The sequence below is a fragment of the Enhydra lutris genome, unplaced genomic scaffold (genome assembly GCF_002288905.1).
Source record: "Enhydra lutris kenyoni isolate GAN:26980312 unplaced genomic scaffold, ASM228890v2 scaffoldscaffold57, whole genome shotgun sequence".
NCBI lineage: Eukaryota > Metazoa > Chordata > Mammalia > Carnivora > Mustelidae > Enhydra > Enhydra lutris.
Window position 1 is genome coordinate 1,487,888 of NW_019154141.1, and position 14,649 is coordinate 1,502,536.

At 51.5% G+C, this 14,649-nt stretch overlaps 1 protein-coding gene across 3 annotated transcripts in view; it reads left to right on the plus strand.

Moving 5' to 3' along the window:
- Window positions 1-14,649, plus strand: part of LOC111158193 (solute carrier family 39 member 11) — a 322,724-nt gene that overhangs the window by 247,121 nt on the left and 60,954 nt on the right. For all 3 annotated transcript variants that reach the window (XM_022520108.1, XM_022520107.1, XM_022520109.1), the window contains exon 7: window positions 13,878-13,947. In XM_022520108.1, the coding sequence (XP_022375816.1) occupies window positions 13,878-13,947 (70 nt within the window). The remainder of the gene's footprint in view (window positions 1-13,877; window positions 13,948-14,649) is intronic.

Below are 14,649 nucleotides of genomic sequence, written 5' to 3' on the forward strand. Positions count from 1 at the left end.
ACTGAGTATAGTCATTTGGCCAGTCGTGAACACAGTTACCCGCCCCAGGATGCATTGTTTTATCTGGTTCATATGGTATCGTGAGAACCAGGAGCGATGATGGCGTCCAGACACATGATAAATGTATATCCCTTGCTTCCCCTGCTCTGCCAGTTACATTTGCATCAAAAGAGTTTTCTACTTTGTGTGACATGAAGTGTTCATGAATCCATGCTGGTTCCTCTGGCTTGCCATTCCTGTTTGTTTTAGAGATTCGTGAACCAGGTTTTTAATAACCTGGTTTTTTTCATTCTTTTGGTGGAAAATCACTAACAATTTCTTTGGTCACCGTCTGCTGTCACCTAACTCTCAGCTTCCTGATGCTCCGGGAGTGCCCACATCTGTTTTGGATCTCCCTCATAAAAAACCGAGGATTTCATCTGCCAGACACAAGAGCGGATCGTCCGTGTGACTGAGAAGGGCAGCCTGCGTGTGGGGCCTCCTGATGAAGCTGGCCGGGAGGGTTCTCCCAGTGCCCGCCAATCTGTCGCGGGAATGTCTTGGATCAGATCTGACATTAATTAAAAGAAGGCCCCAGGCCTTGAGCACCTTGCTAGCTGAGTTACATATTTTATTAGTTTTTGACATTTACACTGGACCTTAAGTGGGCCAAATGTTTCACTGTGATTTATGAGATCATCTCTGCTGTGGCTCTGCTGGGTTGTGCCCTGTGCAGCTGCTGTCCACGACCTGGTGTGGGTGCCCGGGAAACCCAGGGCTGCTCTCCCAGCTCCCCTCTCCCCGGCTTGCGGGCCGCGCCTGCTTGTGGGTGCTGGGTTTTTTGTTTTTTTTTTTTTAAGATTTTATGTATTTATTTGACAGACAGAGATCACAAGTAGGCAGAGAGGCAGGCAGAAAGAGAGGAAGAGAAGCAGGCTTCCTGCTGAGCAGAGAGCCCGATGCGGGGCTCGATCCCAGGACCCTGGAATCATGACCTGAGCTGAAGGTAGAGGCTTTAACCCACTGAGCCACCCAGGCGCCCCGTGGGTGCTGGTTTTAAAGACACTGTCCCTTCCTCCTGAGCTATTCAGGCTAAGCTTCCTTCTTCTCGGGCACAAGTCGCTAGTCCACACTCTAAATTCCTTGTCCTTCACCCCTTTGTGATCTGGTTTCCATCCAACTCTGTTATAAACACTTTACTTGCAAAGATTTCCTTGAAATTCTTTTCAGATGGATTCCCTGGCCTTTCTCATTTCTCATGTGTGACCCCAGCAGCTACTTGAAATCAGTTCTTGGCCCCTCCCACCCTCCCGCTGCCCCTTAGTTCTTTCTCCCTCAGAGCTGCTGTTTACGTGTGGGCTGGAGCTTGGTTTTCCTAGGCGTCTGGCGTCTAGCCAGAGACGCCAGCACTGAGTCTAGATGAGGGTCTGGCCCCGCCCCACCGTCAGGGTGTTGTGTGGACACAAGGTGGGCTTTGTGAGGGCGGAGCCCAGCGTCTTAGCATTCAGATGACTGATCCACATTTTTGTTTTCATGCATTGAGGCCATCCTGCAGCTGTTTCTGCTCATGTCTGTGTGTGAATTTGTGTGTGTACACACTCACGTCTCCACAGGCTCCCTGTCAGTCATACCATTGCTGCACTCCAGTGGGTATGAGCTCGTATGTGCTCACACCATTGTCGGACCCTTGTGTGTGTGAGTCACACCTGTTCACACCATCACTGTACCCCTTGTGTGTGTCATACCTGCTCACACCATCACTGTACCCCTTGTGTGGGTCATACCTGCTTATACCATCGCTGCATCCCTGCTTGGGATTGCCATAAAGTTGTTGTTTGTTTGTTTGTTTTTCAAGTTAAATGGATAGACTGGTAAGAACATTCTGGATGAAAGGCCAAGCTGGTCATTGGGGAAGTTAAGTAGAAAACAATTCTCTAGTTCACAGACACGAAGTCCAAGATGTAAAATATGAGTAGAGACGCCAAGAAGTATTTAAGTTAAAGAGAACGCACAACTTGCAGATTGAAAGGGCCCACCTAAACCTGCGGATGAATGAATAAAGCCTCCCCCTTAGACAGATCTTGGTGGGATTTAAAAACTCCAAAACAAAGATGAAAACATGTAAGAGCTTCCGGAGAGAAAAATCAGTTTAACTGCAAGGAACTGAGAATTAAATTAACATCAGACTTCCCAGCAGCAGCCCTGGATACTGGAAGAGAGTGGAACAATGCCTTTGAGATGTTGAGGAGAGGTCATTTGGGACCTAGCATTTCCTATCAGGCCAAACTATTAAGTTATGAAACAAAATCAAAATTCGACTTTTACACGTGGCAGACTCCGAAGTATATCAGCATACATCCCCCGGCTCAAGGACACCCCATAACAAAATGAAGAAGGAACACGTGGCATCTGGAGAAGTTGCCTGTGAGATTCCTCTTATTTTTAAAAATATTTTATTTATTTAAGATAGCAAGAGTGCAAGTGAGCGTGGGGGGGAGGGGCAGAGGGAGAGGGACAAGCAGATACCCCCCTGAGCGTGGAGCCCAAAGCAGAGCTCGATCCCTTCACCTGAGCCGAAACCAGATGCTTCACTGACTGAGCCAGCCTGGTGTCCCTGTGTGATTCTTCTTATAGGAGATCACTAAAGAAGTCACATTCATAGAGACGGAGGTGGGGTGGTGGTTGATGGAGGCTGGGCTAGAGGGGGAAATGGGAGTTAGTGCTCAATGGGGGACTGGTTTCAGTTTCACAGGAGAAAAAGAGTTCTGGAAAGGTGGTGGTGGCCAGTGCGCAAGCGTGTGAATGACCTTAACACCACTGAACCATACACTTCAACACGGCTAAAGTGGTAAATTTGATGACGTGTGTATTTACTGCCGTTAAAAGAAACAAGAGGGGCGCCTTCGGCTCTGGTCATGCTCCCAGGGTCCTGGGATCAAGCCCCACATCGGGCTCTCTGCTCCGCGGGGAGCCTGCTTCCTCCTCTCTCTCTGCCTGCCTCTCTGCCTACTTATAATCTCTGTCTGTCAAATAAATAAATAAAATCTTAAAAAAAAAAAGAAACAATATAAGAAAGAGAGGGAGGGAGGGGGAAAGGGGAAGGAAGGAAGAAAGGTATTCCAGTTAATATCTAGAAGATAAGACGGACACCAGAAAGAATCAAGAAAGAATCCATTGGGCCTTGATTCCTGGGACCATTTTCTTCAAATGGGAAGAGTTTAAAGCCTTAGGAGTATCTTTCCTTCTCTTCCAATAGCAACCTGGTTTGTAAAGAACATACGTTAGCACCCCACTATCGTAAACTCCGTTTTTATTGGATTGCCATTTTTTGAACTGACCTGGGAATGTACCTTAGATGAGCTGTATCTGCAGAACAAGTACCAAACGGGACAGCTTTCATAGAGCAGAGGTGGGAAGAAAGGACTCTGAATTCTTCAACTTTTACAAGGCTGAGCAGAGTAGAAAGCAGCATTGCTCTCAGCCAACTAAATCAAGAGTGTGATACATTAAAGAAACAAAGGTATTAATATTTAAAGTTATGTAAAGTTACAGTGGTACCCACTGGAGATGGAGAAGCTAGAACTTAGAAAAGTACATTGCTCCTTAGGCGTGGAACTAGGGGTAGGGAGCGGACAAGGGGAGATTTATTTCTTTAGACTTTGCTGAACATGATGTTTTCTTCCACGTGTAGGTGTATTGCTTTGGTTAAAAAGTAGTGCATAGCATAACTTAAAATAACCATTTCTTAGATTCAAAGTAAGAATATAAAATGAGGGGTGCCTGGGTGGCTCCGTGGGTTAAAGCCTCTGCCTTCAGCTCGGGTCATGATCCCAGGGTCCTGAGATTGAACTCCGCATCGGGCTCTCTGCTTAGTGGGGAGCCTGCTTCCTCCTCTCTTTCTCTCTCTGCCTACTTGTGATCTCTGTCAGATAAATAAAATCTTAAAAAAAAAAAAGAACATTTTGATATGCCTAAAGTCTTAGGAAAAGAAAAGGATATTCGAATATACAGAGATAGTCGCAGCGGAAGTAGCGATAGTGGGAGTCATGGAAGGCGATATGGGCAAGGAAGAGCGCGTGCAGCCTTAGATACCAGTCCCCATGTCTCTAAAAGGGCTAAGGGCAGTACCCATCTCGTGGGGTTCTTGAAAAGACCAAATTAAATATAGTGCCCCAATGGGTACTCTTGCTGGCATTAATGCCATTCTTAGTCCTTTGAGTCCTAAGCAGGAGAGGAGGCCTGATGGTCAACTAAACAGAGGAGTCAGTGGGGCGCGCTATGAAAAAGCCTAGGAACGTGTAGGCTAAACCTCTTAAGGGCTGTGTGACTTTGGGTGTGTTGCTCGACCACTCTGAACCCCGGTTCACCTCTCTGGGAAAAAACAACAACAATAACAATATCAATTTTGCAATTGAATTAGGGTTAGATTAGACCAATTTAGATAATCAACATAGAGCACCTAGGGCAGACTTTGGCCGAATTATTGAGTCTGTTGGCTACAAGTTGCAGAGTGAGAACCCAAACGGCTTTAGGAAGATAGTGGGGTATTGAAAGGATGTCGACGTATCTCGCATACCCATGGGAGGGACCGACGGGCAGCCAGGCTCCAGCTTCAGGGCTAAGTGAAAGACAGACACAGACACTTCCAGGATCCAGTTCGCCTTATCTGTTGCCGCCTCCCTTCCCATGCCGCTACACCGTCTCCCTGGCCAGAGGGTGGGTTCACACGTAATGGCCATGACCGCCCACACTGCGGAGCCCACGAGCCGCCCCCGGGCACATGGCGATGGCAGAGCTGGGTGGAGAAGGCAGGCGGTTATTTTCCTCCTCTGCTTACATTCTTGTGAAATGCTGCTGCTCCCCTTAAGAAAGATACGGCCCCTGCCTTCATACAGGCATTTTATACTCCCTGCCGTCGGCGGAGCAGAACACAGCTGTGTGGTCTGAGACGTCACCCCCTGCCTGGCTGTTAGAAATACTCGGGTGGGAGTCCGGTACGGGGACTGATACATGAACCCGTGCCTTAGGTCATCCATCATCCCGAAAGAGCTGCCAGACCCTAATTTCACTTGTAAGTCCTTCAGGGGGGTTGATACGGTTCTCCCCTCCCCCATTTCTTTCGGCCTCCGGTCCACGTGAGTTACAAAACCAGGAGTCAGCCCCACCTCCTACCTCCGAGGGTCCCACATTCAAGCATGTCCAAGAGCTTGACATACCCCACCCATGGCCTACGGGTGCACCCACCCCTGCAGGCAGGCAGCCCCCAGGCTGCCTGTCCCTTTGGCAAGGCAGCTCCGCCCTCCGGCGATGGGACCCTTCTTTCGGGGGCCAGCGGGGGTCAGCTACCTCCTGCCTCCCTAGGGCCGCGAGGTCCTCTGGGCAGGGTCATTCCCACGGAATCAGGAGCAGCGACCGTGGCGTGCTGATCCCCTGGCTTCGCCTGATCCCAGGAGTCCCCAGTCTTTGTGGGGAGAAGCCCATGAGACGCTGGGCTGTTGGCTGTGTGTCTGTGTGTGATGCTGTCCGCCGCGGCACACGCTTCCGGGGGGCGGTTCTCGGGCTCCGTTCCTGCTGTGACTTCCTTCCAGCAGTTTGTGGAACTCCGAGACAGGGATGGTGCCCTGGGATGGCTGTGTCTATGCTTCCCGCCTCTGTCTTGGAGCTCTGTCCCACCTCAGCATCGTTTTCCCCGACTGGGAGTTGGGGAGAGGGAGCCTTCAGACTCCGGCGCGGTGCTGGGGGCCTCCTCGGTGCCTGGGGTCGGGCAGCACGTAGTGGAACTGCGCCCCTGGCTTCAGATGAGCCCACCCATCGCGGGCGTGCTTGTGCCGGGAAATCATTCGACGCCGGCCACACCTGGGCTGCCTGGTGTCCGTCCTGCCTCGTCACGGTTGTGGAGCTTCTTAGGTTCTCGGTGCTTCCCAAAGCCCCACAAGGAGTTGTTGGTAAATTACAGAACAGAACCTTATGCACTTAACTAGTGTGAATTTGTCAGATCTGAGCAACCAGATGCTTCCCTGCATGCCTGAACTTTTGGAGGTGGGGAGAGGAAGCTCAGGGACCACGTGATTAGGCAGAGGCTCAGAGAGCAGAGACCACCGTGCTCTCTGGCCTCTCTACTGCACCTGGCCTGGCCTCTCTACCGCACCTGGTCTGACCCCACCACCGACCTGGCCTGGCCCCACTACCGCACCTGGCCTGGCCTCTCTACCGCACCTGGCCTGGCCTCTCTACCGCACCTGGTCTGACCCTCTGCCGCACACCTGGTCTGGCCCTGGGCCTGCAGGTTAATCCTCTAGCTGGAGGGCATTGCCCACTGTGGCCGCAGGGGTGCAGGGTGAGGGGACCTGGCTAGAGGCCTGAGTCTGGGCATGAAGTAGGGCTTGTGGGTTGGAATAGCTCAGCATTATCTGTACCAGCAGAGACATTCCTCCCTTTTCCTCCACGGGAACATGGGGATCTGATCTTTCTCTGGCTGCTGAAAACTGAAGCAAATTGAAATTGACTCTTGGACATGGGTATTAAACAAAGTGCCTTCACTTGCTGTTTAAAGATGTGGCTGTATCATCTGTCCTCGTTCCTACCAATGAGGAGATGCCTCCTTCTCTGCCGTCTGCGGGGGTGGGAGGGGGCAGGGTCTCAGGAAAGCAGTTTCTTTGAGTCTTTCACTGGGGACAGCAGAATTTGCCAAAAGCACACTTGCAAACATTAATTACGGAGTGCTTATTATAATTAGAGGGTGATCCGTGTTGGAGTTCTTCAGTTATCAAGATCTCTTAGTAAACTCTTAAGATACGACTACTGACATCTATAGGAATGTGAGTTAAATTGGACTCTTCAGGAACACCTGTGTTTCTCATCTTTCCCAGCACTTGACTTTACCCAATACGAGTAGCAGGGCTAGTCATCCGTATTAGAAAGTGTGTTGAACTACTTTTTCAGAAAAATGACCCTAAGTAGATCATTTTTCTCCTTCCCAGGGCGGTTGCCAGGCTCCACGGGGATTCTGTGGCAGTACCTGGCTGGTTGTACCAACATCCTATTACGTGAACGTGTAACACGGTCAGAAATCCCACCTTCCTGGTTTCCCTTTCTGCTGGAACTCTGTGTGCGGCCAAGGATGGGCCAAGTCGGGGAATCGGTGTATTGTGGGCCAGTCTCCCCAGAAGGCTCAGCCAAGCTGAGGGTTCAGAGTAGAAATACAGACAGCAGGGGTGTCTAGGCCAGATGGGTCAACCCTCCCGACAGCCAAAAGCAAGCCCTTATGGCCAGGAAATCCCCCCTGGAGTGTGATGGACACTGCCCCTCTCCCGGCCCAGCAGTGGTGCCCAGATGGGCAGGACCAGGGAGCAATCAGCACTGAGCTCACCCAGCAGCCCTGGAGGCTCGCGCTGCCCCTGGGAGTGGGCACACCCTCTTCCTCACGGCCCCCATTGCCCACATGGTCCCCTCCAACCACGGATGTTCCAGATGGTTATATCTCCATCTTTTTTTAAAAAAATTTACTTACTTTTGAGAGAGAGTGTGTGAGCACGTAAGCAGGGGAGGGGCAGAGGGAGAGGGAGAATTGTCCAGCAGACTCCCTGCTAAACGTGGAGCCTGATGCAGGGCTCAATCCCAGCACCCTGAGATCACAACCTGAGCTGAAACCAAGAGTCAGACCCTTAACCAACTGTGCCACCCAGGCGCCCCTCTCTGTTTTTCAGTAAGTAGCCCACGAGGACCCGGGAATGTGGTATGTGGCTGCTCGACCTCGCTCCCAGGACTGAGCCCATATTTCGAGTTGCGTGTCATCTGGCCAGAAGGGTCACCTTGACAATGCCAACCTCCCTATTCCTTTCAGCCTAGCCTGCTCTCGGCATCCACAGTCATCCCAGCCTGGGGAGCCGCTCAGCCGCTGCAGTCACCCCCCTTCTCCTAGGGAATGATAGTCTCAGTGTCCCTGTAGTCAGACATTTCAGAGCCCTCCTTCCTCAAGGTAATTTCTCCCCGCCTCTGGGAGCAACTGGAGAGTCATCTCCTCTCGTTCTGTCCTCAGTGGAGATGAGAACAAGGAAGCCATTCTATTTCATATCATTTCTCTGCCTTTGGGATTGGTGGTGGTGGGTATGTTGTTTGTTGGTTGGTTGGTTGGTTTTTTAAGATTTTATTTCTAAGTAACCCGTATACCTGACGTGGGGCTCGAACTCACAACCCTGCGCATAAGAGTCACCTATTCCACGGACTGAGCCCGCCAGGTGCCCCTGTGGCCTTGTTTGATAATATTGAGCCCTCCAGGATGTGAGCTGCTGTCTTACTTTTCATACTTTTTAAGTCAAGGAGAAAAAGTCCTAACCTCCCCCTCATTTCCTGCTGGCCTCTGTGCTGACCTTCTCTGACGGCTTTTGCCTGTGCCGTCTAGAACTGGTAGCATGAGCGCATCTGCCAGAGACCCCACCAGAGCACTGAGTGGCACGTACCCCGGAGATCCCGTGGCCCCCGCAGGACCATCCCGAGATGCAAGGAAGGAACAGCCTGGATGCCGGAGGGAGAACTGAGGCTTCCCAGCAGCGCAGACGTGAACAGACAAGGTTTCAGCTCGCGGCGAGCCTGGTAATAGCCCCCAGCACGAAAGCCACCCAAGAGGCCTGTGATCAGGAGCTGCGGGGAGACAGTCGCAGAGCCCAGAGCAGGGATGTGAGACCCCCGCCGTCTTCAGCCCTGCCCTGAGTGCCCCTGGACAGCCAGATTGTATTTCAGAAGCATCTCTCTTGCTGAGACCACATGACAGCTGTGCACACGTGTGGAGGAGTGTAACCAGGCAGGGAGAGGAAGCGTGTCCCCACAGCAGCCCTGCTGAACCAGATACCGCATTTCTCTGCACTCCTGTCCTGGCATTCCCTCCCATCCCCCCGCGAGACCTGATAGCCGTGACCGTCAGACAGCACTGAAATGTCACAGATGTCACCGTTTCGGAGGCTGGCAAGGTCTCCTGCAGAAGACCTTCACAGTCCCACCCCCGACACCAGCCGTGACTTTGAAAGTGAAGAAATGGTGAGCCCTTGATGGAAAAAGAAAATATTGGTTGCTGTGTGGTCTGAATGTTTGTGTCCTCCCCAAATTCATACATGGAAATCCTGCACCCCGATGTGATGGTATCAGGAGATGCTTAGGTCACAAGAGTGGAGCTCAGGGATCAGTGTCTTACTGCAGAGATTCCTGAAGGGTCCCTGTCCCTTTGACCACGTGAGGACATGTCGCTGAACCAGGAAGCAGGCTCTCACCGGAGGTCCGTCTGCCAGCATCCTGATCTCGGGCTTTCCAGCCTCCAGAACTGTGAAAAATGGATCCGTGTGACTTATCTGCCATCCCACTTACGGCATTTCGTGACAGCAACCCCAGTGGACCAAGACACTCATTTTTAACTGTTCGCTTTCCTACCACCTACTTAAACTCTTAGAATGTTCTAGAATAGTTTAAAACTGATGAAGAGGGCACCTGGGTGGCTCAGTGGGTTAAAGCCTCTGCCTTCGGCTCAGGTCATGATCTCAGGGTCCTGGGATCGAGGCCCGCATCGGGCTCTCTGCTCAGCGGGGAGCCTGCTTCCTCCTCTCTCTGCCTACTTGTGATCTCTCTCTCTCTGTCAAATAAATAAATAAAATCTTTAAAAAAAAAAAAATAAAATAAAACTGATGAAGAGTACCTCTTGGTGGGAGGCTGGTAGTTCTCAACAGGGTACGGTTTTTCCCCAGGGGACATGTAGCAGTGCCTGGAGACATTTTGATTAGCACCACTCCTGGGTGTTGCCAGCATCTAGTGGCCAGAGGCCAGGGATGGCACTCGGCATTGGGCGACACCCAGGCCAGCCTCCTATGACGCAAGGTCAACAGTGAGAAAGCCGCTCTGAGCACATCATCGTTCTCCTTTCATTTTTCTAGGAACCTTGAACAGTCTACCAGGACCTGAGCCGTAACTTCTTTGTTCTCTTCCCCAGTGGGTAACAAGGAGGGATGGAGATTCGGAAGGGCGGGCAGCTGGAGAGATGGACACCCACACCCCGCCTCCGTCCCCTACACCCTCCCTGCCCACCCACCACAGGCCCTTCCACACACCCCTCCTTCCTGCAGAAGAGAGGAGTGGGTGGGCCGGGCCCCAGAGCCTGTTCCCCGCTGGTCCTGAGGGCTCTGCATCCAGACCCCCACTACAGGGCTGGCGTTTATCTTCTCTCTTTGCACCGAGTTAATAGCAGGAGGTGTGAGGAGAGCCAATGGCTTCCTGATAACATTCCAGTCACTTTGGTTTCTTGTCTTAATTACCTTCCTAATTTGCACTTTTGGGGAACACCTGGGGTGTGAGCTCCAGTCCGCACTTTTTTCCTCTGCTCCTTTTCCACCCAGCGGGTTCTTTCTACCATCTGTGGATCTTAAGTATCTGCCTTAATTCTCTTATTTATGTTCTCTCTGGGCGGGTAATTTGTCTTGGTCTTTCGTTCGTTTCTCTCCCGGGTGTTATCCTACCTTCAGACAGGGCAGCCACTGTGTTCCCTTTCCCCATTGCCTCTCCTTCCCCTGGCGGGGTTTGGGGGTGGGGTCGGGGGGAGAAGGGCTTTGGCCCCCTCCCCTCCCATAGCAGCTTGCACTTTAGGGGCTGGGGGAATTTGTCCCCCCCTCCCCCCCAGCCCAGGGCAGAGCCAAGAGGAGGGATGGGCTCATTTTGCAGTTCTTCCCAGCAGGGTGGGGGCAGAGGGACTGTGCATTCATTTTGCGCCAAACCTCTTTGGGGCACGGATTCAGATGCCAGCTCCTGCCACCCGCACCTGGGAGAAAGCTGCAAGCGCAGGTTTGCAGGGTGGGGGCGGGGGAGAGTGGGGGCTTGAGATTCAAGGGTTGGCTCGGCTTCTCGAGGCTCGTGTCCCTGGGAGCGGCTGCGTTTTCTCCTGCCTTAACTGGGTACTCCCCTGCCCAACCTCCCAGAGCTACTGAGGGCATTTATGTAAGTCAGAGTGCTGGGACTTTCTCCAAATAACAGGAAGGCCTTAGTTTGCTAATTAATATAGGTCCTGTGCCTCTGGTCTGCACCATCATTTACTTAAAATGACTAATTAGAGCAACATCTTTAACAAAAGAGTAGACCCACTGTTGTTTATAGTTTGGAAAAGGAAAGTTTTTTCAAAGGAAGGGAGGGATGTGCCCCTCTGGTGTCGTAAAACACCCCTTAGGTCCTCCCTAGATTTTGACACCTGGCGGGGGTGGGGGAGCAGGTGTCCCCGGTGAAGCTCTCTGCCTGGGAGACCCACAGTTACCTCTGAGAGTGGGTTGAGCTCTCGGCTGTGTTGGCACGAAACAAAGTTGAGAACAGCAGGTCTGTAAACAGTGGACTTGCTGATGGTAGGAGACTGGCCAGATGGAGGCAACTCGATGTCCTCCAGCTTTCTGAGACTCAGAAGATGCATAAAAAAGGGCTTCCTCCATCCTGCTGGAAAGGATGCCTGGAACCCCCAGACATAGCCCTCCCAGCCCAGCCTGAAATCCAGCTCTCCCACTACCCAGCCCCTCACCTAGGACACTCCTTTTGGAAGCTTGTCGGGTACATCAGGCAAATCTGGAGACGGTGAATGTGCATCCAAGGGCCTCCCTGGAGTTGTGGTTTCCTCTGCACCCTCAGAGGACATTTCTGAAAGAGATGGAAAAGAACGCACAACCAGGGAGAAGGAAGAGCTTGGACCTCAGAATCCGAGCCCGCCTGGGCTCTCAGACCAGCTCCCCCTCACCTTTCCTCTCCATTGGGGAAGAAGAGGGGATGATTCCCACCTTTCCTTCATGTGTCTAGCCCAGCGTCTGGCCCGCAAGTGGCCACCGGCCCCCCATTTCTCAAAAGAAAGACCACAGTGACATTAAGGTCTTGAATCCAAAGCTTAATATAGGATCAGATTCATCTCAGGGGAAAGACATGCTAAATGGAGCTTCGGCCTTTGTGAAGAATTTACATTAGGAGCCTTAAAAATCAAACAAACATAAATCCATTTTTAAAAGCTCAATTTTGAAACGTCTGGCAGTGTTGGCTTGGCTGGCCGTCTCAGCCCCAGAGCTCATTAGAGGCGCTGTCTCAGGGGCTTGTCAGCGGTTGGCTACGCTGCGTGCCATGCATGCTGGGAGGGTGCTGTCTGGTTTCAGAAACACACTCCCCCAAACCCCTAAAGTCTGAGTCTGACGGCGGCCCAAGAGTCATGCCACGTGATCCTTGGGGTTTCTCCCCTCTAAAGTCCTAGGATTCTGTATGTCGTCATTGGTCATTATGAGAAATATGGGAAGCATAGAAATACGGAGTATCAGAATCCCAAATTCTCAGTGAGCAGCCTCCAGTGGCTATAGCCTCCACTGAGCCCCGCCCCCCCAGGAAACTGAAGCACAGAGGGGAAAATGAGGCAAACAAAGAGCGCTTTCTGCCTTAGCAGGGTCTTTGAACGCCATACCCTACTGCAGTTTCTTGGTGACCCAGACTGGGTTATAGGCAAGCTCTTAGGCCTTAACACGGGACCAGTCTGAGGAGTCCTTTCATCTCCACATGCCTCCTAGAGTCACCATCGCAAGCCCAGTGTGCCCCAATGAAACGAAACAGGACACAAAGGACAAAAAGGCATTTCAAAGAGGCAGTGAATCCCAAAAGAAGACAAGCCCTTCTCACTTGGTAGATTTCCCCCTCTTCCCTCTTTACAACACAGAAGTTCCTCCTGGCCCCCAAACCCCTTATTTCTTTCTTTCTTTTTTTTTTTTTTTATTAGAGAGAGAGGGAGAGAGAGCGAGCACAGGCAGACAGAATGGCAGGCAGAGGCAGAGGGAGAAGTAGGCTCCCTGCTGAGCAAGGAGCCCGATGCGGGACTCGATCCCAGGACGCTGGGCTCATGACCTGAGCCGAAGGCAGCTGCTTAACCAACTGAGCCACCCAGGGGTCCCATCTTGACTCTGACCAATATTGGTAGTCCCCTTTCTGGCCTTGATTCAGACAGGCCTCTAAACTCTCCCACAGATATCAGAAAGTGTTTTAACCTCATGGGACTACCCCTCTTATCCCAGGCCAGTTCCATTTTTCCATAACGTTTCCCTCTGCATCAGGTTCTTATAGACCAGCATTGTCCTCCACATGTGATCAGAGTCAGGGTGTTGGTAAGCTTGGCAGGCTCGCTAGTCCTTCTGGAAAGAGTTTGGGAATCATCTTGTCCTTCCCCAAGCTTAAGCTAGACAATAGCCACACTGTCTCAGAGGAGATAGACTAGGACAGTCTACCATTTCAAGATGGCTCCTCAGACGTCTGGGAAGACATCACTGGGCTACCCCATCAGCCTTGGATATCATGTTTCTTGAGAAAATAAAACCCTCTGTGTTTAGCTCAGGAGTTAGTAATCAAGCTCTTTCTGTAAAGGGCCAGACAGTAAATATTTTAGGTCTTTGGGCCATACGGTCTCTGTCACAGCTACTCATCTCTGCTGATGACGTGCAAAACCAGCCATAGATAACTTGTCCGCCGACAGGCATGGCGGTATGCCAACGAAGCTTTATTTGTGAGCACTAAAATTACGTAATTTTCATGTGTCATGAAATACTATTCTTTACTTGATTTTTTTTCCAATTATTTAAAAATTTTTATTTATATTTTATTTTATATTTTATGTTATATATTATATTTTATATTTAAAATGTGAACATTGTTCTTAGCAAGCTAAGAACAGACATAGGCAGCGGGCTAGAATTGCCCCGCAGACCGTCGCCGGCCAACCCCCAGCTGAAACTCCGGTTGTGCGGATTTTCTGTTAGGACAGCCTCAAGCAGTCACAGCTGACACAGTGAGGGCGACGAGCCTCATTCGAAAGTTGCTCCTAACCCCTCATGGTTTTTTGTGTTTGTTTTTAATGTCTGTTTCAGAGGGTCTCGCTGTCGGCGTTGGATTTGGGGCCGTAGGGAAGACGGCGTCTGCCACCTTCGAGAGTGCCAGGTGAGCCAGCACCCGCCGCCCGAGGGCACGGCGCGGCACCCCAGGGTGCTCTGAAGTGCGTGTTACCTGGATGGGCACCCCGAGCCCCACTGATGGAAGTGGGGGCGAGGTCAGGTAGGCTTACCTGAGAGAGGAGCTCCGTCAAAGAAGCAGGTGCACGCCATGTGTCAGAGGAGCTATCTGACGGGTAACCACTTTGAAAACACCCACGTGCATATAGTCACCTGCATCCCCCAAATTCTTTAAGTGTATAAAGACTAAACACCAAAAAAAAAAAAAAAAAAACCCACACACACAAAAAACAAAGCCAACTCTGGTGCTCTCTGCTGCTCCCTCCTTTCGAAGCCCACCCCTTTTCTCTCTCCGGACACTGCACTGGTTCCCCCCGGGCTCCCCCGTGCTCATCGGTTCCTCCGCAGGTTCTCCTGAGGGCTTCTCATCCCATGGCCTCCTCTCAGATGTCTGTGTTGCCCAGGAGCCATCACTGGGGCACCCTTTCTCCCCACTTTCTTCCCCAGTCGGGGAACCTCCTCCATTCCCGAGACTTTATTTCCCATCTGTTTGCTGGTGATGCCCACGCCGGTCTTCAGCCTAGATTGTTCTCTGGAGCTTCATCTCCGGGTCCAGCTGCCTTGCAGACAGGTCCGCTTCAATGTTTCTCAGGATCCCGGCCCTCAGTGCATTGCCTCCATCTGCCCTCCT